The 26,581-nt window shown below is 34.1% G+C and overlaps 1 protein-coding gene across 6 annotated transcripts in view; it reads left to right on the forward strand.

Annotated features, from left to right (window-relative positions):
* LOC113498529 (POU domain, class 6, transcription factor 1) overlaps positions 1 to 23,293 on the forward strand; it is a 105,732-nt gene extending 82,439 nt beyond the window's left edge. For 3 of the 6 annotated variants that reach the window (XM_026878554.1, XM_026878557.1, XM_026878559.1), the window contains 6 exons: positions 2,522 to 2,706; positions 14,310 to 14,490; positions 16,858 to 16,911; positions 17,820 to 17,903; positions 20,916 to 21,052; positions 22,081 to 23,293. In XM_026878554.1, coding sequence (XP_026734355.1) covers positions 2,522 to 2,706; positions 14,310 to 14,490; positions 16,858 to 16,911; positions 17,820 to 17,903; positions 20,916 to 21,052; positions 22,081 to 22,205 — 766 coding nt within the window. In that variant the 3' untranslated portion in view covers positions 22,206 to 23,293. The remainder of the gene's footprint in view (positions 1 to 2,521; positions 2,707 to 14,309; positions 14,491 to 16,857; positions 16,912 to 17,819; positions 17,904 to 20,915; positions 21,053 to 22,080) is intronic. The other 3 variants (XM_026878556.1, XM_026878555.1, XM_026878558.1) reach the window with 3 other exon arrangements.
* The last annotated feature ends 3,288 nt before the right edge of the window (positions 23,294 to 26,581 follow it).

Raw genomic sequence — 26,581 nt, forward strand, 5'->3', positions numbered from 1 at the left:
TATAAGTTTGCAAATGTGTGCGTGTCATACCCGTTTCGTTTCACGCTACGTGCGTGTAGTATTTATGCATCTTAGCATAAAGGGTGCTAGTTCGATTAACATATTAATTGATAACTAAGAAAAGATAAATAAATTAACGGATTCGCTTACAACCTATGATTAAATAATCCAAAATAGATTGAGAAAAAGTCTTACGGTACTTTTAATGAGATACACCATGAATGTCAATGTAATTATGTTCTGGTTTTTAATTATGTTCTTTTCTGTGCGATTAATAATAATTTTCAGATATCAATATAGTTGCGTATACTGGATATACTAATGACCTTAAATGGCTAAGGGTGCGTTTTTGATAGGATTCGTAGAATTAACGAAATATTAGTGATTTGGGTTTATTTTCTACATTAATGCAGTCTAGTATAGTCTTAAATTAATGAAAGAAATTAATTTACACTTATATTCTTAATATAAAGAAGAGGCAACGAAATTAATAAAAATAACGAATTAAAATTTAAGAAAAAACCTAGTCTTCATGTCTATTCATTAAAAGTCATTACAAAATAAACTTCACACTCATATTCAAACCAACATCAGAAACCCAACTTTGACAACTTCACAACGAGTCCGCATGACATCGCCACACGTACTATAACGCGACACAATAAAAGTGCATGTGTGCGCGGTGCAACGGATGAGGCCCTAATTAGCCAGCAATTACCACTAATGCAGGCGCACTTAATGAAGCGCGCACCTCATTTGTTGTTTGTGAGATGCGACAGCATTGTTACTAGTTTTACAGAATTATACGCGTAACCCCTTTTTTCATGCGAGGTAGAGCAACTTTCGCATAGATGTTTTTTTTTTTCAAGCTTGTGGATTTTGTAGAGCAACATTTTTATACAGTTTTTTTGTGGAGTGCGGTTACTTTTTATAAATTTTATAATAGAGTGTCGTTTATTAAAAAAATAAAAATCATATTTATAAAGCTTTAGAATACTTACTTGTGAACAAAAAATATGCCGTTTATTGAATAAAAAAAAATTAACGCCTTACACATAAGGTATAAACCTTAATATTATAATTTCCATGAGTAATACGCTAGTCAGAATTGAAATATAATTATCAAAAAAAATGTGTACGTTTTCAAAGAAAATGTTGACGCTAGCCCGAATGTCTGTCAAAGCAAAATACGATTTAACACAAGGCCATAAGTTCCAATTTCACCTGAAACTCAGGTTTGCCCTTGTGATCAATCAAAACTGCCCAACAAAATTAAACATTGGTTTGGACAATGTTCTTAGTTGTAATCTGAACCATCCATTCGGGGAGTCAATGCTCTGAAGTAACTAGATCAATATCCATCACGTTTAAAGAATCATTTACACTAGTTCTTACCTCACAAGACAAGTGACGTCACAGATTGTCTGTTGTTTGCCTTCAAGTCCTGCCATTTATATACCTTCTGTTTCATTTCACAAACACACCCTTGAAAAGTTTTCAGGTGTTGTTTCCCTCACAATGTTTTCCTTTAACGTTTTTAGCAAGTGATAATTACTAAGTAAATGAAAAAAAAAACATGATAGTGTTTGAGTGTGTTCTGCCCCGTACTGATTTTCGAATTATTGTGTTGGCAAAATGCTTAAGAGAATACGAATAGTGTCAAATTTAATAAAAAAATCATTAATTCATCAGCAATTGTAAATAGCGGAATTAGTCCTGGGATTTTGACTTGGCAGTCCAAAAGGCTGTGCTATCATGAGTTGATGACTAGTACTTCCTCACACTCTATACTAAAAAAAACATACAATTTACTTCAATAAGTCTCCCTTATCCAAACGATTTCACATTCACGCCAACCAGCACATAAAATTTAAAACGCGTAGCTCTACAATCGAAACTTAAGATATCTCTCCACAGTTTGAACACAACACGATTTCTTTTACATTTTAATGTATCTAAGATAAAAATACCAACATCTAATTGACTTTATCCGACATTTGTCTAAGATTACATTATAACTTACGATGCGGTGCGGCCTCGCTACGCCGAATGTTAAAATCACGGCCGTCACACCGAACGCTCGGTACCGCGTGTTCGACACATACAGATGCACTTTCATTCAATTTATCTTTACTCTATGAATCTCTATGAATAATATTATAATTTATACCTAACAATAAATTGAACTTTCTCTCACAACCTTTTGTATAACACGTCTAACTACCATTTTAGCACATCGTTCATTCGGTTCCAACGCAAATAAATCAAGGTAACAATAGTAATACCATATTCATCACGACTAAATCATTATTGTGGGAAAATTTCAATGTTAAGAATTCAATTACATCAGTAGCAATTTTGAAACATTATAGTTATTAGTAACAATGTTGTTCACTCAAGTAATAATCACTCTTGTAATACATTATAGCCGTGTAAGATGATAATTTCAAGCATCGAATACTTCAATCAAGCTGTTAACATGCTTTTACGAAATAATTATGTGGTTGCTTATGTTACGCAGGCTCACGGCGTCGAATGGGGAGATTACGATCACTACGTCGCACAACGCTAACGCCGGCCCGGCTAGCAGCGCCGGCAGCGCCGGTTCCGGACCGATTCCGTCGCCGCACGCGCCGGTCAAGATGTCGCCGGGGTCTGTGAAGTCACCCTCGCAGGATGACAGCGATCTGCTTGCTGATTCGCCAAGTAAGTAAAAATAGGTGAAAGTTTAAGGTATCAGTCAGTTAAAGTCAAAGAGCCATTAATTTCTAGTGATTGTTTGATGTTTAAGCACTGAATTTTAGGCAGACATCCTTGTTAACACGCAAATGTAATATGTTTATATTACATGCATAAATATACCCACTCATTTATAGGTATAGACATGTCAACCCATTTTCCCTTTCTAACTTATTCCTTCCAACCAAAAATATCCACAAACAAACGCTAACTAATATTAACTTAGACGATAAATTATAAAGCCAACTTAGCATTGTAACTCGCAAAAGCATTTTGACAAACTCTCATTCGCTATTTCAACACAACAAAAGCAGAACTAACGGCAACTTAAACGCTATTTTCGACACAACTCCTAACTCGATTCTACTTATCCATAAAAGTTGTACGTTCTAAGCATAGAGGGGCGATCCATTAGCTCGGGGAAGTCTAACAGTGTCCTAGGAGTTATTTTACCTAATACTATAAAGAGTTGTAGTAGACTGTCCGATGTCCGTCCGCTGTTCCGAAGTTCCGAGTGCGTTCGGCGACAGTCCGGCTAAGTTGATTAGCTCGCAGTAGCCTTGCGCACGTTCGACGCTGGCGGCCGGCACTCCGCGATCTTATCACGACATTGTAGAGTTAATTTGGTTGCGTTTCAAAAAAAGGTTTGTTTAATTTGATTTTTAACTTGAACAAATCTAATTATATGTTCAACGGAGCGTTTAAATAGGATTTTCTCAATAATGTTAGTTTGTTTTAACTTTAATTGAGTTTAATATTTGATATGTATTGAGTTTCTGGTGCAATAAAAACTATTAGTATCTCAACTGCTTTTAGTTTGACAAGATTATATCGCGTATGTATTTTATTTGTACTGCGTATCATTTAAAGATATGTTAAGTAATAAGGTATTGAATTTAAGTGCGATAAAAATGGCAGCTTGTGGGGATTACTTACTGGTACGGAAAGGAACTCTAGAAAATTTACAACTTACAAGATAGTATAAAATTTCATGACATCTAAGATACGAGGAATAACTTTATACACCTAATTATGCCTGTTCCATTTAAAATTCTGCCTTAAACTTGTATCACAATGAACCAAGAGTAAAAAAATATTTACACGGCAAATATTTTCTTTGTAAGGCTATTTGGGTCTAGTTTTTAGGGTAAAATTGAACTCTACTAAGGTTCCACAGTATGTCATGAATTGGATAGATAAATAGTTAAAGTTTTCAGATTTTGTATTTATCTTGTAAAAAAACGGTTTTCCCTTCATTAATTTGTAAGGCACCCTCAAACGACGATCCCAAAAATCACCTCTTCTTATATCCTGTCTAAATCATCTAAAAAGCTAATAAACACCACAAAACTTATACAAACAATAGACAAGTCTAATCCAATAGCATTCAGTACAAAGTTGGCGTACACAACCTAATTGAAACTAATTCAGCTATCCGTTGCGCAGACGATGCCAATTTATTTAAGACTGGGTTATTTTTATTGGCCCATTTCATTCAGTTTTAGAACGGAACGCGATTTTTGTGCCATACCGAACTTCCACCTTGCTAACTAAGACGGAATTGTGAAAAAGAGACACAACTCTACATTGTGTCGTGCTGTCTCTTTCTCAGAAATAGGCCTTCAGGTATTGTTTTCGTGACCTATTCCAAGATAGATCTAAGCTAGACGTTGTATTTTAGGCTTCGTTTAGCTCTACTTAGTGAATCCGCGGCCTCTTTCGAATGTAAAACTTATTTTCGGTATTCTGATTTATTTTGATTTTGCTTGTGAATCGTATGTTTCTGATTTTTTTTTATGTTCCGGGAATAGTGATGTTAGGTATGTACCTATACTTTTTTTAGTTTAGTAAATTAAAGTGCAGTTATTTTTAACTTTTCTAAAGAAAGAAAAATCTAACGGTCGTTAGTTTATACGTTTTCAAGTATACTCCATTCATTAGTTTATCTTGATGCAACGTTTTAGTAAAAGAACTCAGTTTGAAAATCAAACGCTACTAAAAAAAACAAATGTAAAATACATAACAAAGTTTATAAATTTAAATTCACCTCAAAAAAAAACAGCCTTTAGTATTTTATGAAAAAAACCAAATTTAAAAATTATGTATTCTAATACCTTATCTAAGTACCTAAACAAAATAAATGTAGTATAGAATCTTAGTCCTAGAACATTTAAATATCTTTAATATTGACATATAAGGCATGACGAACGCCAAAATGATAATCTAATTAAACCAAAAACTAAACCAGTAAGTATCTAGTAGCCAGTGAAATGCAAAAAGCATGTCATTTTAAATGTGTTTAGTAGAATCTATACCGATATAGAATGCAACAGATGGGATGTTTCATTCGGAGCTAATTTTCTACGACTGACTTTTGTTTTAGACCGCCATCGCTCCGCAGTCCATGGGGAACTCTATTACTAAAATATTTAGAGTTTTTTGCAAAACCACTAGGATTTTTAATTCGTTTGAATAGTTTAGTTTTTTGTTAATGTTGTGCTGGTTGTTTAATATTTATTGAGGTTTGGTATCCGTTCTTGTGTTGAGACATGGTTGAGCATTTTTGCTTATTAAATTTCTACCTGGACACCCATGAAAAACTTGAAGGCAAACAAAATTTTTTTTAGAAAAATTTGTAGATGAAGCCAATGACACCATGCCTCCATTTGACCTATTGTAATGATTTGATTATGTACAGCATGAACATAATAAAAAAAAAGTTATGCTCATATTCGTAGCAAACCTTTTCAACATTAGAATGGATTAAACCATATAACAATTAATAAAAAACAATTACAGTAAACGTCATACCAGTACCCACGTACCACGAGCTCTCAAAATAAGACTGTAGCAGATGAGAAAGCAAGACAGAGCTCTACACGACGTGTATCGACGTCTCTTTCCCACAACAGCAAAGTGTAACAATAAGAGATGGTAGTATACTCCCTACTCAGTTAATTGTTCCATAATGAGTCCATCGATTCCTCGCTATTTCTGAACGACGACGATCCATTGCGAACAGCTAATTGTTTTGTAATTCCCGATACTGACTGAAAGTGATAGTCGTCGAAAAGATAATAAGGCAAAATGACCGGAGTTGCGTGGATTTTTTTAAGATACGACCCCCTTACAAGAGTTATATATGTATACATTTTTGTTATACAAAAGGAGTTGTATGCTGTTCAAAAATTACTTCATAAATCGTTTGAAATACAAGTAATGGATGAGGTTTTAATTTCAGTTGTACCTAGTCTTTTTAGGAATAAGTTTATCGGTTTTTTTTCTGTCTCAACATATCGTTTATTGATCGAAATATAATGTTAATTGCAACTAAATAATTCCGCGAATTAACTTGCTGCAATTTGAATACGTAAACATGGCTTTACCTCAAAGGAAAACATGTAAAATTTATTTTTTAAATAGATTATTAGAGTAATAAACTGCTTTTGGAGAATAAAAGAATTTTCTCTAAACCTACCCTGTACCGCATTATTATGTAACTGTAAAGACAACGATACATTTACGGAGGCAATATAAACCCTAAACACGCGAAATTAGGCCCAAAACTTTAAACGTAAGTACCCATTTAAAACAATAGTCCCGAAATCTATGTAAGACTTTTATACTCTCAGATATTTGTATGGAATTTTTGTAGTGTTAGCCTAATACTGACACGCATTTTTTTTTCGTTCAATTCCATATTACAATAACACTTGCTAAAAGTTTGAAGCAAATGTAGTATAGTATCTTGGTCCTATGTTGTTTATAAGACAACATCTTGAAAGAACGAAGTCGAAAAAGAGGGGTGTTAAAATTTTGACCTGTTTTTCTTTCTGACAATGGCATCATAGCTCGGAAACTGAGTGAATGCAATTTATTTTTATATCGCATTGAAGGTGTGCCAGTGTTCTGAGATATGTTTGGTAAGCATCACTCAAGCCTTTTGACAGTTATGGGAGTTGAAACTTTTCACTGTCAATTGGGCTTTTTATTTTATTACTTCTGTCTCCAGTGAAGCGTACCGACTTGTATGATTGAAGCTATAGAAACGTGGGAGTGAACAACAATTCTCACAGCGGTGTCTCTCTTCCAAAACTGCAATATAATAATCCCTTAAGGATTGCTATTACCCCCAAATCTCCCTTTTCTTATCCTCGTCATAAGTATTTAAAAAAAACATTTATCGAGGAATCGTATCGTAATCGTCTCGGTTAATCTAAAAGCCCCGATGTTACGTGCCCGGGGCCCCAGTTCTATTGATTACTATTTAATTCGTTGTTAGTGGATACAATTACTAAATTACTCAGTTCCTCTCCACCGTAGTTTAGTACGCTAAACCGTCTATAAATCTATTTAGTAATTTTAGTTAATACATGTTTACGATTCGCCGTCACTTGAGGTAATGTCATATGGTTAGCGTTTGGTCACGTTATTCCTTCTTTCTTTAAATCTAAAGAGAACAAGAATGATGTCAAATTTAAAAATTTATAGATTTAAAAAATCTAAATACCCGTTTCTCAATGTCACTCCATTCAATTTTTATTAAAATCAGTTTCTATAGTTTTAAATTGCATTGTCATCGGGTGGTTACCCTGAAAAATTCAGCCTGCTAGCTTATAGGGAGGTACCTCAAAATTGAGTTTCGAAAATCCAACCGGAACGACAAACAAACAAGAAAAGTGAGGGTATGAACTCTTTGGAAAAATACAAGGGAAAAGTAGAATATCTTCCTTTTACTATAATTATTAAATTTCTTAATCCTTCCGATATAAGAAAATGCCTACAACTAGCAGTTGAATATTTACAAGTAAATATCGACTCTACATTATAAGCAACTTTAATAATACATTTGTAAAGTTTTTTTGGAAGGTACCAATTAAAAAATCTGCCCTCACACCTGAATTTTATCTCCAATGCTGTTGATATTGGAGGATAAAGACATATGGGTCGAATCCGTCCCCTATGGACTTTGTCGAAGAGTTTTTTTTTGTTTCTTCAATAGTACAGAGACCCAAATTCTTTTGTCTCTCCTTCACGTCATTGTTGCCTTTGATCTAGTATATTTATAGCCAATGCCATAGAAATCTGTAAATTAAAATCAAGTATTTGAATGACCGATAGTTCGTTCACCGGATTGTGAGTACATAAATGCAAATAAACATTAGAAAATGTGTAAATCAAAAAATGCAAATCTATCACTCAGGACTTCAATCCTTATATTGCGGGGGTCACATACAGAAAGACATCTAGACTCTGAACGACAATTCGCGGATCACACAAGGGCTTGGATTCGAACAGAACCCGTGGCATAGCTTGGTGACCTTTACCACTCGGCTATCCATGCAGTCAAGAAAAATATATTACACTAGCTGTTGCCCGCGACTTCGTCCCCGTGGGTAGTAGATAATATAAGTTATGATTTATAGGTTGTTTTACATTTTCCATTGTATCTCCGCTCCTATTAGTCGCAGCGTGATGGTTTATAGCCTAAAGCCTTCCTCGATGAATGGTCTATTCAACACAAAAATATTTTTTCAATTTGGACCAGTAGTTCCTGAGATTAGCGCGTTCAAACAAACAAACTCTTCAGCTTTATATATTAGTATAGATGTAGTTTCATCAGCTATGTAGGTACACATATGTACTCGGAATTCAGGAAATTAATTCATAATATGATATTCGCGAAACGACTGTAACAACCCTAATGGTTTTCTTGATATCATTGATGTAATAAAATCGATAACAGTTCGCTTCCTGATATAGGGTCTTTCGTACTCGATGCGGGTGACGTCATCAGTCTGTTCATGGCTTTCATTTCTACCGTCATTTATTTACTAATCGCATTAAAGCTAATGCGCGTAATTACTATTTAGTTTGATGCGTAATTAAACGTGATGGATTGCAATTTATTTTTGCGTTTCCCTGTTCTTGATACGCTGTACTTATATTAAGATCTTTTTGATGAAATTCATGAGTACACATATACACGTAAATGAAAAAATATGTAGGAAATGCTCGCTGAATAGGCAAAAGCTAAGTATTCTAAAGTAACCGCATCTGGTAACAACAATACAACAACATTTCCTGCACCACACTTGATATTAAATTCGAACCCCGCGGGGCATTCGTCTGTTGAAATTACAAAGGCACGATTCCAAAAATAAGAGTTATTAATTCATAATTACACATAATTCCCAGTAAATATAGCACTAATGACACTAAAATGTACAATACAAAGAGCTTCGACCAAAATAAAGGAAGTTCTTGCCGGCATCAAAGAAACCGACTAACAACCGTGCCAGCCGGCGTACCGAACTAAATTAATTAATTAACTAATTAAAATCCATTACAAATAATTAACGTCGTCGATAAAATTGAACGCGATCGATAACGTAAGCGAAAACAAAGAGTTGGTCCGACGATAGACTCGGCACCGATAAATAAGTGAACTTTAAATTAATTGGCGAAACTAGAAAATGTGAGAAATTGTGTTTCGTTTTATTGCCATTGTGTCGACATGCCCTTTCCATTGGCTCGCGAGTGAACTGTCAAACCTTTAGCAGTTCGTGCATGACTAATGAATCGTTGTTAAGAACAGTTAATAGTGAATGGGTAAATCAGTATGAGTTGACGAAAAATAGTCACGGAGTTGGTTCCGTCTCGCTTTCTTATTAAGTCATTAAAGATGACGTGAATGTCAGTAGTTAAGGATTAGTTGTCTCATTGTGATATCATTATTGATGGATGTTTTTATGGTGAAGAATTGTGAACTGTTACTTGTTTTCTTTTTGATAAATTGGACACATGATTCCTTGTTCTTAGATTGTATTATTATTTGCAAACTAAACATCATTTTGAAGGCGTCGACAAAAAAAACTGTTGTAGTTATATATTTTATATTACCTCTACCAAAATCTACATTAAATGCTCATAATTTACCAACATATGAATGACTGTATCCTAATCTACTGTTTACCGCTTCTTCTCACATCTGTCAGTACAAAAAAAAACGCACAAAATAATGAAGTAAAAAAAGGGCGTCACATTTTATTTTCTATATCCATGACACTCTGGGGGCTTTACCTGTTGATTCTGCTAGAAACGTACCGTCATCTACGTGATGCGAATGGTGTGGGGGAGGGATTTGTGATAAAACAGCTCTACCATACTGATAAAATCATCCTATCGTGAAATATTTATGCGGCCATTGTTTTATTGTTATGTAGAGTCACTTTCGTTATTGCCAACTTTATAAAATCGAACTGTAACGATTTTTTGGATGAATGATGGGATACCTTTGCTTATTTTTTTTTATGGTATCCTATTCTCCAACCACTCACAACTTATTGCCGATTCAGAAAAGAAATAAAACCTTCATTCGTAATTTACATAAGCGGTGTTGTAGGTATTTTTTAAATGCATTACCTTAAGTAACACATATTTTACCGAGTAATTAACAATTATTACTACAGGATAAGACAGACCTTGTTGTCAATTGAATTAAAAATATGTACTTTAGTGTGGAAACGAGTTCTTAATAAGGAACTCTTTAAATTGACAATGTCACGATATTTAATTATGGATTTTAATTTGCTGTCTTTGCAAGTAGGACGTAAGGTAGGCATTTATGAGACAATTCGATATTAAGTAAATTGTCCATAATCAAATGTCACTTATGGAAACTTTTTACGTAAAGTTAATATGACTTCCCATTATAGTAAATTCAAAGGTAAAAATTATATTTTTCGAATCCCCAATATCTATTTAGTTAATTATCAACCTACGCGTAATATCGTATATTTTACAAAATGGGTTTTTAATAACAGGACAAGCAAATGAAAAGCCCTCGATAATATTAAACAAAAGCTCAAACTTTTACCGAACAACGCTTAAATTCTTCAAGAAACTTGTTCAAAAGTGCTTACGACCGTTACTTTAATAATACGCGTTAATTGTAATCGATAACGTATTCGATTCTAAATCGTAATCGTAACATGAATCGAGACGATTCGGCGCCCGTAATTTCACCCATTACGTATGCTCAAATTTATAATTTGCGTGTTTGATATGGTATTTAAACGATTATCATTCTTATGTCATTGACACAGAGTCGTTATTATTAATTGTATGAATGTGATGTCTATTGATATACATTGAACTTAATCACTCGAAAAGAAATGTGGATGATTGTTCAATGTGTGGAATAGGGTTCTGATTTGTTCATAATTTTCCCTTTTTACAATATTAAATGAATTTTCCTAAGTTTTTGTTTGGCTGCGTCTCTTAAATAGATAATTTTTGATAGGTTAGGTAAACTGTTACGTAAACAGTCGTAATTACTTTTTATTGATGTTAGCGACCGCTTGATACTCGATGCTAATACATAATGGAGTGGGTTAATTCACATTGAAAATACTGCGCCACTAAGTAATTGCTAAGCATACTATATTACAAAATAGTATTTAAGTATTTTTCCTTTCGTTAAAGGTAGAGATTCGACATCATTTACCCAGGTTTTATGCACAGGGCGTCTTATACCAAATAAGAGTAAATCTGATGAAGTTGGAACGAAACGGTGCTCTACATGGCCTAGAACAGTATCTCTCTTTCACAACTGCCAGTGTCCTTACTTCAAGAGTAGGTGGTAGGACTCCAGATATTAGTCTTATACTTGCAAAGTACCACATACTGGGTCTTGAGTTAAGCTACGCGCCAAAGAAACGCGGGAGACGTAAAGAAACATAGAACACCATTCAGTTACACAAGGACTTATTAAACACCTTAGTTACTTTGCGGCTTGGTAGCCAACGAATACCTTAATAAATGTCAATACTATCTATATACCTATAATAAAAACCAAAATTCCGAATTTTCCTCCAACTTGTTAGCTGTAACAACCTAATTTTTTATTGTTGTTCTCCATTTGCATACAGTTGGCATGAGAGCTCAACATTAAGGCTAAACAAACGCAAATCTGATATTAACGGATCATTTTCTGTAGGAAACGATTACCCAACGTATTTTGGTGAGCAATGAAATAAATAGCTGTTGAATAAATCAACTGAAGTAGGTAATGTTGAACGAAATTAGTTTCTGCTGCTCAGTCCTAATCTTTTGAATCTAGCTTTAAATTAAGGCTGATTAATTTTAATGGTGCACGATGTTGATCTACTTATTGAATTTTAGATATCTAACATAAAGCCCTAGCACGAATAGAATTAATGAAAAAATATTTGTATAATTAGTCTAATAATTGGATGTATTACAGATACTTCATGGATAATCTCATATAATATCAGTCACATTTTAAGTCGCCGTTTACACAAAACTGTATCTTAATTAATTAATAAAATAACATCACAAACAAACTGCTATAATTTTCCTTCCACAGCGTCCAACACTCAGGTCCACGTTTCCACTACAATACATTTTTTATGAACTTTTCAATTATCGTTAATTGGATCGGTATCTCACTGGCGTCGATATCTCTAGCAAATGCTATCATTGTTCCTTTAGCACTCTAAATGTACACACTTCATAAAATAAACGCACGTTCCGTATACGCAGTGTCGAGTCGTAAGATAATTACAAGTAATTGCCGTGTCGTGTGACGAAGAAAAACGCATTACTATTATTTAAAGGTCACCGTGCAATAAAACTTAAAGCAACCCTATATGAAAGCCAGCTAATTCAATAGAAAGTCCCAAAAAATAATCGCCAGAACAAATTTGTTAAAAAACCAGACACGTACGTAACAGGTCATACACACACGCAAACTTTAATTGTTTCTAATTAATTTATTACATGTATTAAACAATTAAGCGTGTGGTATCTTGATGTATTGTTATCGAATTCAGGACGCCATAGTTACGGGCGACTCTTTGCCCAATTGACTTATCTTTGAAAGCTAATTAATGGGTGCGCTCATCACGCGATGTACTCTAATTGGACGTCGAAAACAGACGTCATTTCGTTATTACTTTTCCATTTTATAAAAAGGATATATTGCTTGTTAAGCTAAAACATGTCGATCGGGGTATCAATACCTAGTAGGTCTCAATTATTTGGAAGTCAACTGACAATGAACTATCAATCAACTGCGTCACAACACTCGGTACTCTCCCTTCCGCATCTAGTCCAAACCAGCAACCTTTTCCAGGTGCGTATCACCGTCTTTTAAAGACTTGCACTTTTAAAAGAGACGTTTCTCAGCATGTTGCGTTGTCCCTTTTCCACAATTGCAACACTCTTCTTTTAAGAGGTGGTGGCCGCTTACACACTTGATATTTGGTCTTGATAAGACAGCATGCAACAAACTACGTAAACACATTCGTAATTAAAAATGTATCTTAAACGAAAACGTTTTATGGTATGGACAATAAAAAGTAAGTGAAGTATCTTTTAGATAAGATAAAAAGCCGATATCGTAATTATTAATTACCGAACAAATAGAATTAAAAGTTTCGTAAGGTCTTTAATACACTTACATTGTCACATGAGGAAGTCGAAGTTCCTTCAACGCTTAAGTTAGTTAAGTTTACTGATACAAAGAAAAATTGATAGATGATTTATCAAGTAACATGATTGAAAGAGTACACAAAGAAAACAATCACCGTATCGGATATGAACAATATCAAATTAGAGCAGCTCCCCTAAAAATCACCCCATAAACTTATTTCGTGCAGTAATCAGATTCTCGCAACAACACTATGCTCACGTACATAACAAAACGAAATTAGAAATCGTCTGAGTTACGAACACCGGTAAATGGTGAAACGATTGCCAATTTACCAACCCTACCCTGTCTTAATTGACGCAGACTACTCCTTAAACTAACGGGGGTAGATAGCGAAAGTAATTTGTCATCGGTTAGCTAAGCATGGTGGTGGGGGGTGCACTCGCGGGCCAACCTCCGCGGAGGTAGCACGTCTCCACACTAATGACATCCCGCATAATTAGGAACCGCCACCATCTACTAATTACATAAATTGCCCACTAAACTTGGCCATAATTTTGCTTCGCGTTTAAACGGGCTAACTGCTTGTGAGTTGGTACGGACTGGTTAAAATTATGACAATATACGTAGAGATTTGTTGTACGTATGTGCAGTCCTGTTCGAAATCGGACTGGTTTTACGCAAGTAGCCTGCATAGAATATGTAAAGTGTATTATGTGGTAGCGACAATAGATAACGTTACCTGTAACTGAAGTACTGTACGGAGCAACTTAGATTTGCTCAGTGCCGAGAATTCGCCGCAATGATTACACTCGATTGACTTTGACTCCCTGGTGGGGTTGCGTGGCGGGTACTTATTATGTATCTCGCCATTATACAAACGAACAAACCCGTTACATGTATTATTGTTTTATTGTAATTGATTCGATTTCCATTCGAGAACAGATTTGCATCTTAGGAATCGATATATAAATTTAACTTTGACTAAGATTTACTTGTTGCAAAACCCCATCGTTAAGACTGATAACTTAAATGAGAGGATCTCTTTCGATTTGTTTTATATTCGCTTGTTTCACAAGCGCTTGTTTAACTACAAACTCCGTTTACTTGATAGATCAGCCAACCATCAGCCAGTCCTCTAGCAATGTGGTCGACGGCATCAACTTGGAAGACATCAAGGAGTTCGCGAAGGCCTTTAAACTGCGGCGGCTTGGCCTAGGCCTCACTCAGACGCAAGTTGGCCAGGCCTTGTCCGTCACCGAGGGGCCCGCGTACAGTCAAAGCGCCATCTGCAGGTAAATCTAACTATAAGTACCTACACACCTGTTCAGTTCGTTTGTACAATTTTTTGATATAGGTTAAAGTATACTGCGAATATGTTGTTCCTGGACTCGACACGGTGCCGCCCACCGTAAATAGATTGTCACAACAAGTAGCAGTTATAAGTCCCGTAACATATACAACATGTAATTAATAAACTGCCAGTAACTGTATCTCGGAAAATGTATTCGTATTCTGCTTTCCAGCCCTCATCGAATTGTTCAATTAAATTGCCATTTGTACATAAAACTAGTCCAACTCCGGCAACTGTCAAAATAAAAACAAAATGCCTAGTAATTGGTTTCACTTTAATTTCAATTAAATTTATAAACAAGTTCAGAAATATTGAATATCGAATACAACATAAAAAAGTTAATGGAAACCGTTAATCTAAATTTATAATTGTATAAAATACACGACCACAGCTTGAAAATTGATGTTGTCACTAAATTGTTGTTGTTAATACAGTATCGACAGTATCTTAGTTGTAAAAGGAAGAAAAAAATAAACGATCTGATGATATCTTACTTGTAATCGAGGAAGATAAAGTCGCACGCTTGTCAAAATAATGTGACCGTTTGCTGGATACAGCGCGAGCCTGACAAAAAAACGTTAAAGAATCGTTTTTATAAATGTCGTCACGCAGGCCGGCTCGGTTATCATTCCAACTTTTTAATATCGTTAATTGAAGTGATTTGTAAAACAGCTTGACTCCTTTCGTTGCTTACAATTAGTTTAATTAATTACCATTCGGGTGGCTTCCGTTCCGCTCACTGTGTCGTGGCTTACACCATTTTTTACTCGGCTAGGCGCGGGCGCGTGATTCCAATTATTTTTTCTATTATTACGAATTGATTCACAGCTAACCTACCATGTCTCTGAACAGTGAAGTGCGAGCTTTTTTAAACTTGTGAAATGTTTTAACATAACTCATTCATGCAAATGTGTAAGGTATGCGTGTGGCTAGCTTTTCGTCAAAACTACACTTAGCACCCCGCACAATATTCACACTTCATTATATTATTTTGACGCAATTATTCGCTGGAACACGTGATCAAAACGAAACACGAAATGTAAGATTTCAGACTTTCTTTATCGATCATCTTGTATTTAAAAACTACATCATATCAGAATCGTAAGTTTTTATGTTGTATGCCACAACAATCTACAATTAAACAGGTTTCACGGCTGATCTTAGTCGAGAATTATATTTTTTTCTTTCGTTACCTATACTAGGTAAATCGACAAATTAATCACGCTTCAACACAGCTTTACGCTCATAATGTTTAATTGAATCAAATCACTCGAAACAACGTTGCCCGTGAACAAATCGAATTTCGATGCAAAACGGAATGCGACCGGCTCAAGCCGAAGGAAATTTCAATTCCAAGCCACCCCCGACGACCTCCTTCGTATAATAAAATCATTAATCGTTACTTCTGTTCCAGTTAATTAATTATCTTGCCGTAATTACTTTTTTCGTGTAATTAAAAAGAGTAGAATTCCCCTGTCTTTGTTCTGTCGTGATTTCATTTCCCATTAATTTTTCTTTCGTCTCCCTCCAATTTGGTGTCGTGACGTCGCTACATGGTAGTTACCCCTTTCATTATACTGGACTTAATTAATTTGCATTTTAATTAAAACATATTATTGTTTTTGAGAAGAAAGAATTTCATTCCGTCTTCGTTTTGTGTCCCTGGCGTTTGTTATTCAAGGATCACAATGAACAGTTAAACATAATTATTTTTAATTATTTTGATAAAGGCAAAGGTTTTATCTTTTGAAATTTAATTTTGCCGAGAATTCTGTAAAAACCTTATTTTCATTCCATCTTAAGTGGCATCTTATGTTTCAATATAAAAACAAACATCTGCTTAATGTTCCAATTCAACAAAATGCCTCTTACTTATTGAACTGTGTTGTAAACAATCAGGCGCATGGTCATTGCCACTTGGAACGATGTCAATAACAAAATATTGAATTAACCATTAACCCCGGTCCGAGTGCATTACAATTTCATATGAAGCACAATGCGTCAGGGCATCTCGTACAGCATAACATGCAAGTTAAACAACCAATAAATCGGCCTAAACAGGGTGAGACCCGAATAATTCCATTATGCAACTAGTTTATTCTTACATCTAAAGACTAACAAAGTGTGTTAATGTGTTTACCTCGGGCTTAAATCAAAATTGTAAATGTTGTTGATACTGTAAGCGTGCGACTTTGTTCCTTACCTTTTTAGATTTGTTGAGATATGATGTTGCTCCCGCCGCTCGCCGGAGCACCCTCACCGCCACTGGATACGACATATCTAACATATTATTTGTTACCGTCCCCAGTGCCCTGGCTTCGCAGATGCTAGCAGCTCAGCTGTCTTCACAACAACAAAACATGTATGTGTTTTGTTTTATCCCTACACAATACATCTACAAATTTATCTCCATCAATCGCGCTTCCGTCTCTCACTTAACTTTATTTAATAACAATACCAAAACGGTGGTACGATTGTGCAGATAAATTCGTAGATACTTAACATACATTAAGTACACGCTTTGGCTCACTTATATCGGCCGAGTCCACACGCAGAATGTCTTTAAATCAAAATGTTTCAACGCTGTTTAATGTAATCTTATCTCGATCGGCGATCCGTGCATACCTTTTGAATGTATGCCGTATATAATTATTTGTAATTACCGGTTTTGACGTTCTTTCTTTTCCTTTTCACACGTGTACGGTATTTGCATTCGGGTAATTACAGCTAAGGCGCCATACATCATACGGCCGAGTTACATTTTGATGTTAAGACAAGCGCGGCACACTAATGTACCGGCTGCCCGCCTGCCCGGCTACCAAACCATGTCGATTCGACACTATGAGTAATCGCTGTGAGAACTTTATCACTTTTATTATTTGTAACATCTCGATGAGTAATATCTAACTTTCCATCTAATATAGCATGATATATTATTTCATTACTCTTATTTTATTAATATTCATTTTGCGCAATTCAAAGCCAGGGCATTGGCATACGTTACCTTTCGTTTCAAACTGAATTCGTTGTTTTATTGTTACTTTGTTCGGTATTAATCAAACTGATTACCTCGGCAGACTAAATTGCCTATTGTTTTTATTCTCTCTGTAAAATCGTTAACGCAATGTCAATGTCCTGTGTTTACGCCTCTTTTAATTTGGATCGGGTAAAAGGTTACGTCGCGTTATGTAAAAGGTGCTTCGCGTTAGATTTTCATTTGACCGGTGCTCGCATAGCAAGAATCTAACATTACATTTATGTTCGATACAGATTTGAGAAATTGGATATAACACCAAAAAGTGCGCAGAAAATCAAACCGGTGCTCGAACGTTGGATGAAGGAAGCCGAAGAGAGGTAAATATTTGTTTGAGTGAGTTATGTTCGTGATATGTGCTACACCGTGTTCGTGAAACATTTGGCCTATAATGCTTAGCAACGTTGTGAAAGACATTTCTCAAATCTGGACTAACTAATGCTTTTACGGGCTAGGCTTTGTGTTTATTTGGATTCGCTGTTCGACTAACATCTAGCACTCGCCGTCGCCTGGAATTAGGAATAACTTATTTCTTCACGTCTTAGAAATCAGTTGTTTCTATTTCAGTAGCTTTTCCATCAAGCCGGGTTTCTCACACACTAGCCTATGTTATGCATGTTTTAGTTTTATGGTGCGGTTGTATAGTTTTGTCGTGTTTTGTTTTACTATTTTAATAAGTATGACTAACACTTGAATACATCGATGTTCATTTTCTTTTAAGGCGTATACGACATTACCATTGTTCTCAATTGCGTTTGGACTTTCTAAATCGTTCTGATGTCATTAACATCAGAATTACTTACTGTTTTAACGAAATTGTTTTATTTACTGTGTTATTCATTATGTTAGGTAATTGAAAACAAGATCCTTTCTATTTGTGTAAATGAATTGAAAGTGAATGATGGATGATTAATAAATGACTCTTTGAAAGACCGACACGTTGGTAAATATTTAATGAACTCATATTTTGCAAGATCCAAATAAGAACTGAAAGTGTCGTTTCAATTTTCACATCATGTAAATAAATGATAACTTACAAACAACTTAAAAACCCAACATCAATCCCAAACACTTATCAAACTAAAAAATCCCGTGTTACCCAAAAGGTGTCAAAAACACAATCTAAACATGCAAAATAATTCACAACAAAAAATTACCGATTTAAAAAAAAAACAAGAACAACATATCAAAGAACCCTTTTCAAAACATCAAACAACAGCCGTCACTGAAAACCCAACACAAAATAATGACGTAAGAAGCCACAGGATCTATCGATTCAACACTTTACATCATTAAAATGCATTATCTGAATCCAACATTCCCGTTTAACATTGCAAATGGGTACATTGAATTTGCAATCGCCCCCCCCCCCTTACGGTGGTAATTTTTAACGACCGCGCCACTGGTCTCTGGTCCTTGAATTAATTTTGTTGCAACTTCGGCAATCTCGTTAATTTATTATTAAGATCTAGGTTTTACTGTGATGCTGATAAATAACACTGAATTAAGTGTCTGGATACAATGGAATGGAGATGGGATTCGGTTTATAGATGGATTACTGGATGCTGCGAAAGTGTTGACTAAAATGGAAAATGTTGGAATCATAAGTTTAGTTCAAATGAACGTGCAAACTTTTGTTTAAGACATTAGGATAACGCCTTTCGAACACCATTTCCAGCGGTTTGATTGCCAACAAGATGTCAGATGTCCTTTTATAAACTACCACATTTGTTATCAGTAAAAAAATGATGGCAATAATGATAATTAGCGGCTAGTAAACCATACTTAGTATTATAAATATACCAGGTGTTGCCAGCGTCTCCACTTGAAAACGAACCCACGTTAAAATAAAATCGAGATAAAAACAATCCTATATGTTAAGTTACCAAGTTTTGTCCAAATCGATTCAGTGGTTTTTGCGTGAAAGGGTAACAAACATTAATCCAAACTTACAAAACTTTCGCTTTTAAAATATTTATAGGATTTTCAGTAAATGACATAAACGAAGTAACTACTAAGTAAATTTTAATAAAGAAAGCACTAGCAGAAAAGCAGACGAGATTTTGAATAAGATTTAATACACTAAAAACAATTAGTACCTACTCACTATGTTACTATTGTAGAGTTACTATAAATAACATAGTATATAGTTGCTACTATAAAGAAAAAAAAAAACATTCACAGAAATTGAATAACAGAACATATGTAACTATTGTCAAACTCAAAAATAAACACGATGCTATCTAAATAATTGATAATCACACGCCAATGAAATACAAAATAATAATTCAGACTATACTATAAATAAAAATAATAAATATAAACATGAAAATAAACTAAGAAATTCATTTATGGAAGAGCATTCAAATGACATTGGCATTATGAAAACAGAACGAGGTTTACCATCGGATCTACAGTTTCATGTTAATTTCATCAATATGATCTCCAGGCATATAACCTCTTTCTTATATGCATACAGTGCTTATGTGCTGTATGTATAACATTATCTTTATTTGAATGACATAAGACTCATTTTAGCATTTCCTTATTTTGCTTCTGAAGTTCGGAGCTTGACTTGAGCACCTTTACATAATCGACAAAAGTTTTGTATTTTTTTCTTACAAAAAATAACAACCTTCTTCAAGTAAAAACTAATGAGCCAAACTACTTTATTACAAACGACAGCAATTTCACGATTTCGATTTCGATTAAAATAAGAATCGACAAAACTGATTTGAAAACCGAATTGAGAACGTCCTATTATTTGAAGTCGGTTGAAAATGAGACGCCTAGTTGTATTTTTCACAGCAGTTACTCTGTTTTTTCTGTCTGTCTTAAAACGCGACTGTTGTTGTTCTGGAAGCGTGACAACACTCTACACGATGTAAAGCGATGTCGCGTTAGCATAATTGCAAAAGTACTATTTGAACTTGTTAGGCCCTATAAAAAGTTTAATTGTCATGCAGATTGTCATTGATTTGATTTACATTAAGTATAATTTTTAAGTAGGTAATATTTTTGGAAAAGAGTAGAAAATAAGGCATGATCCTAAATATTCCTATGCATGTCGCTTTAGATTCCATGGTTATTGGGTCGCGTATAAAAGGCTAAGCTTGCTTAACTCTTGTGTTCATCTGTTACTTAATAAAAATTAAACATACAATCATATATTCATCTGTAATTTAGGTATTAAGTTTGCCATCAAATCTACGTACAAGCACTAACATACACAAAGGACCGGTCGAAATAAGTTCCAAAAGTTCTTACAGCAACTCATGCAATAACAAACCTTACTATCATAGCATTAAAGTCAGGTATTCCGATCATTATAGGTACGCGTCGGGCCAGAACCATTTGACCGACTTCATTGGGATGGAGCCAAGCAAGAAGAGAAAACGACGAACCTCATTCACACCTCAGGCTTTGGAACTACTGAACGCGCATTTCGAACGGAACACCCATCCTTCAGGTGAGTTCAACAGGTTTAAAATGTTAATGAAACAGAAAGGGACGCTGCTATGTGTAAAAGACTGTCGTCTCGCTTCCAAGCGTTGTTAACCACTGGGCCCCGATTCTGCTATTTACAATGGCCGATGAATAACTGGCAATTGGATTAAATTCGCACTTTTCGTATCACTCTAAGCTTTTTCCTGACACATAATTGGAAATCCTGTACGGAGCGGATCACTCACGGTCAATACAATGAATTTCCAATTATTGGATGGGAAAACACTTAAGATAATAAGAATAGTCTCAAACTTAATCCAACTGATATTCATTCATCGGCTGTTGTAAATAGCAGAATCGGATCCCTGGAGTGTTAAAAAGCGAGATGAAAAAGGTCGGAAAAGAGAGGTCGCTCTAGGACGTGGTCAGCGCTATCTCACTTTAATAACTGCAAACTGTTCTGTTCGAAGTACAGGTCTTGGTATTTAGAACTTAACACAGTTTTGATAGGTAATCTGATTAACTGTGTACTTAGAAATTGATATGAGGACTTTGTGCTTAATACTTCGTGGTAAACTAATGGTTCAATCAAGTTTAGTAACTCTAACTAGGTTTTACACCCACATTGAAAGATTTATATCCGGTTACGAAGAAACTCTTGCGAAGTTACTGCCGGTCTATGTTGATAATTTCTTGGACTTGCATTTAAAATTTTGTTTATTTTAGTAAAGATAAGTTTAGGAGCGAATGAGATAGCAAACAACGTCTAGAACATAGTCTTAACGTAAATAAACGTAGATACTTAAAAGGAGTTCTGAAGAAATCTGATCTCGAATGAATAAGAGCCAATCAACAACAATTATAAATTGATTTCGTACCTGTCCAAAAACAGAAGATGACAATTGTCATGTAACATAATAATTACCTCGCCGTCAAATGTCACCTTGAAACATTAAAAAAGTACTTACAACATATCTAACTTAAACGACACGCAACGCTATGTTGAGTCATAAAATCTAACTAATTACATTGGTTTGTTTTGTTTTCCAGGCACTGAAATCACTGGTCTGGCACACCAACTCGGCTACGAGCGCGAAGTCATCAGAATATGGTTCTGTAACAAGCGGCAGGCGCTCAAGAACACCGTCAGAATGATGTCCAAAGGCATGGTCTAAAGTTCTAAACACACAACCCCCCAACCATCACCGCTTCCTGTATAAAATGGCGAATTTTGAACACATACACAAGTCCATTAACCCATCACAAAGGTTCATCGTAAAACTTTGTTATACTTAGCCATCAATGAACGCTGAAGTGTGTTCAATCCCAACAGCCATGTATACAGGAGGCATTATCGTTAAAGACGGCATAAAGTTGAGAGTAGTGAGGTGCGCTAATGTTATCGATATCGATGGTTTCGCTGTAAGAGCTGCACGTAGAATCGTGATCTCGTCTCGATATTCGTTATAATTATAATTTGCATCGATAGTGTCTTATTTATGATGGCATTTTTTTTTTCGTTTTTTATTAATGAAAAGTCTGGCCTTAACCGCAAATCTTTGTGCGATTCCAGCCAATATGAAACATGGAAAGTAGGTAAATAGTATTAAGCGTAACGTAAATGTATTATAAAACAAATTTCGACTGAAATATTCGTCTCGATGTAGTTTACAATGATATGAATGGAATGTCGTAGCGTATTAATGTAGGTGTTTACTAGTACAAAGTAATAAAATTGAATTGTCAAAAATCACTTTCCCTTGCATTTCAACATTTCCATTACCGTAATTTGTATTTTTAAAATAAACTGATCAAAATCGCAAAACAAAGCTATTGAAATAGAAACTTGTACTCTTTTCATAAAGTTATCGGCCTAGCAAAATACACACATATGGCAACTTATATTAATTATTATTCGTATTATTAAACAAAAAAATAGTATAGCTTCCAGGTTTTCTTTTGTGAAAAGATTGCATTTTGTAAATAAGTACAATATGTTTAATTTTCGTCATTAACAATATAATGTAGTTGATACATTAATTTATTAAAATACTCTTGAGTTGTTTCGTTCTACTTAGCGAATGTTGCACTTTATAGATATAAGATTAATATCGATATTATGAAGTAGTTAAAAATGTGTCGTCAATCTTAGTAACCTACTAAGAATTTTTTTATTAATCTATAGTAGGTTTTTGTTGATAGATAGGTATAAAACGATATGTATAGATTAATTAAATATTAATAAATATTGCCGTAAAATGTAAATATTGTTTTCGTAATTTGATTTTAATGAAATGTATTATTAGTTTTATGTATTAAGTATAATTTCATAGCTTTTTAAAAAAGTTTTATTGTAATTAGGCTGTATTCGAGTTGGATTTTGTCGCGGTTCTAACGTTCATTTCAATTTTCAGAGCTGTTTGTTTCTTTCGAATAATTAAAATATTCACTTTTACATAGAAATACATGTAACAGGGGGTCTTGAAATTAAATTTAGATCGTTTTAACGCTCATATTTCTCGTACGGTGAATGTTAAACTAAAAAATTGCCTCGCATTTGGAAATGTAGATTTTGAAGAGTATACTTATGATATGTAGATTTTCCAAAAACACTAAAATTTGACGTTATATATAATTATGTTTTAAGTAATAAAACGTGCGAGAAATATAGCTGAATAAAAATTTGTATATCCGAGATCTCTTTTTGAGATCCTATCCTATTAAAATTTAATTGTAGATCATCGACAACAAATTAACGTTTATTTGATCACCCCGTCTACGGAGACAGGTGCCTTATCGATATTTCGGAAACAAATTCAAAACCGTGATATTTGCCGATTTCCTTTCAAGTTTGGATGATTGACTAGGTATATATTTAGATCCTATTGAAAAGTATACTTTGTATGACATAACTATACTTCCAAGATCGTACCTCTTGCATAATATCACATGCGTCTATGTAAATAATTTAGTTAGATAGTTTTCAAATAAAGACCTGCTGTTAAATGTATACCATAGCTATTAAGGTTGTATGTAATATTGTATGTTAATGACCAATGAAAACCAACTTGTGATCATTAATATTTGTACTGTTACCTACTACTTAACAAGAGTCGTTAAAAAAAATAATATTATAAAAATTGAACATATTTTTCGGCTGTTGAAAAATTGTAAATACAATATTAAGGATAATAAAACTATTTGGATTAATATTTAGGAACAAAGGGAAAAAATATTATCAAAATTTATATTTTCAAAAATTATTACAAATGCAAAAAAAATGTGTATTTAAAAAAGGGATGTTTGGCCATAAACTAAAAATTATATTCACGGAAAGGGTTTTTTAATCGACTTATTCACAACACTACACAAGCCACAAGCAGTAAGGTATACAGTGACTTAAAAAAAAATTGTGCGATGCGGTGTTGCACGTAATCTGTACTTATAATAAGGAGTCAGATTTCTCATTTATAAATCAATAGAACATAATCCATTAGTAAGCAATTCCTTTAAAACTATTTCTAGAAGACAAGTCGCCAATATTGTCCAATCATTTTTGTAACTGTAAAAAAAAAACTCCGCAATTTATATCACATGAAAAATCTGTCTCCCATCAAACATTAGCGTAATAGAACGAGCATAGAATGCTAAGTACAAATGATATAATTTAACGATAAACTGCTAGTCCGTTAAAGGTGTAATTAAATAATAACATTACAAGGCAAAATCGCGTTGCACCCTGGTTTTCATGATCCACTTGTATCTATAATAATAATAGTAATACAATTATAAATCTACACATAACTTCAACTGTAACACATATTCAAACCAAACTGTAACAGTATGTAATAGTGTATTAATTTTTTCTTCCTAATGGTACCGAACGAATGATTATGGCTGCTGGTTTATGAGATGGAGCAGAATAAAGGCAGATAACTGTTTGATTGGTTGTTTTATTCATTGTTATACCCTTACCTGTTCCAAGAATACCCTTTGTCTATGATTCCTGTAGTTTTTGAGGTAACCGAGCAGCCATGGCGCGGCAAAGGATTGGTAAGACATAATGCCATCCTACGTCTCGAGTCAAGAGGAAAACCCAGTCATAGACTTGAATTACTATATTTATAATACGACTATTGATAATTTTGAGTTTTTATATTTGGAAAAATAAGGTCCAAAGAATTACCAATACAAAGCGAATCAACACCTTATAGTGCTAAACTAAGTACTTATATAAGAACGGTTCTGGTTTATTATAATAGTTATGGAGAGTTGTGATCTGCTCGGATTTTTGCGTAATTGAGCCTGTTTATTGGGTTCTGCTAATTTGCAATCTATAAAAAACTCGCAGAATAATGTTAAGCGCTTATTAGCAGAATGGTGTTCATGTTCACCACACTTAATAATTACTCTTGAAATATGAAAGCTAAGATGATTATTTATTTACTAAGGATCTTAAAAATAAATGAAAAAAAAAATACGGTACTTCGAATAGAGAACGTAGAAAACTTAATGATTCCAACACTTAAACACTAACCGTGAACAGCTAAAAAAAAATTTATTGATTAATTAATTATTATCAACCAAGTTTTTTCATCCACACTTTTTTCAAATCCCGCGCGTCTGTCTTCGCTAACTAAACGTAAAGTGTGGAGAAACATTTTGTTGTGAGGCTTGTAACATTATCAATTACTTTTTTAAACTTTTCATAAATTTAATATGGAAATTTGTATCAATATTGTAACACAGTGTAATTCTAATGTTCTTATAAAAACTTAAATTAAATTAAATATTTACGGTTTTTATGCTATAACTAAACGCAAAAAGCAGTGATGTGAAGAAACTGATTTTACGATTCGAAAAAGATTTAAATTTTCAATGTTATTTGTTTTCTGTCAATTTTCTAATTTAACTGATATAAGTAGTTATCACAAAAAATTAGTGGTAAATGTAAAAATAAAATAGTTACTTAGCTGTAAATTCTTCATAGTAATAATTTTATCAGAACGCGGGCAATTACAGTACAAAAAATATCCAAATGCTCACTAATTCTAATACAGTAAAAAAAACAGGTAAACTTTTCAACCGACTACTAAACTTCCAAATTCCGATTTTCATAATAATTCATCGGTATTGTTTTTATTTGTTAACTTTAAACTTCGTATGGGATGTAACGATTTTTTACATTATTTCGTTCAACGTGGTAGCTGTAATTTGGTCCCAAAGATCCCTAAAATTTCACCAATTTTGGCTCAGCAGCTTTTTTTTACGTAAAGAAATAAATATCACACAAACCAGGTAGTACTTACTTACTTTTACTCTGTTGGCTCAGCGACCCAAATTATGTCTTGGCCTCTGATACGAGAAACCAGGTAGTACATAGATGAAATATTCTTCCCCTACAATACCTAATATATCCAAAGCACTATTCGAAAATTTTAAATGCTATACTTTAGTAAATTTAAATTTGCAGTTTTCGTTGATATTTCAAAAGCTGATTTTATTTCATCGGTTTCTTAATCTGTCACTCTAATGTCAGTATCGTTTATTT

The sequence above is a fragment of the Trichoplusia ni genome, chromosome 11 (genome assembly GCF_003590095.1).
Source record: "Trichoplusia ni isolate ovarian cell line Hi5 chromosome 11, tn1, whole genome shotgun sequence".
NCBI lineage: Eukaryota > Metazoa > Arthropoda > Insecta > Lepidoptera > Noctuidae > Trichoplusia > Trichoplusia ni.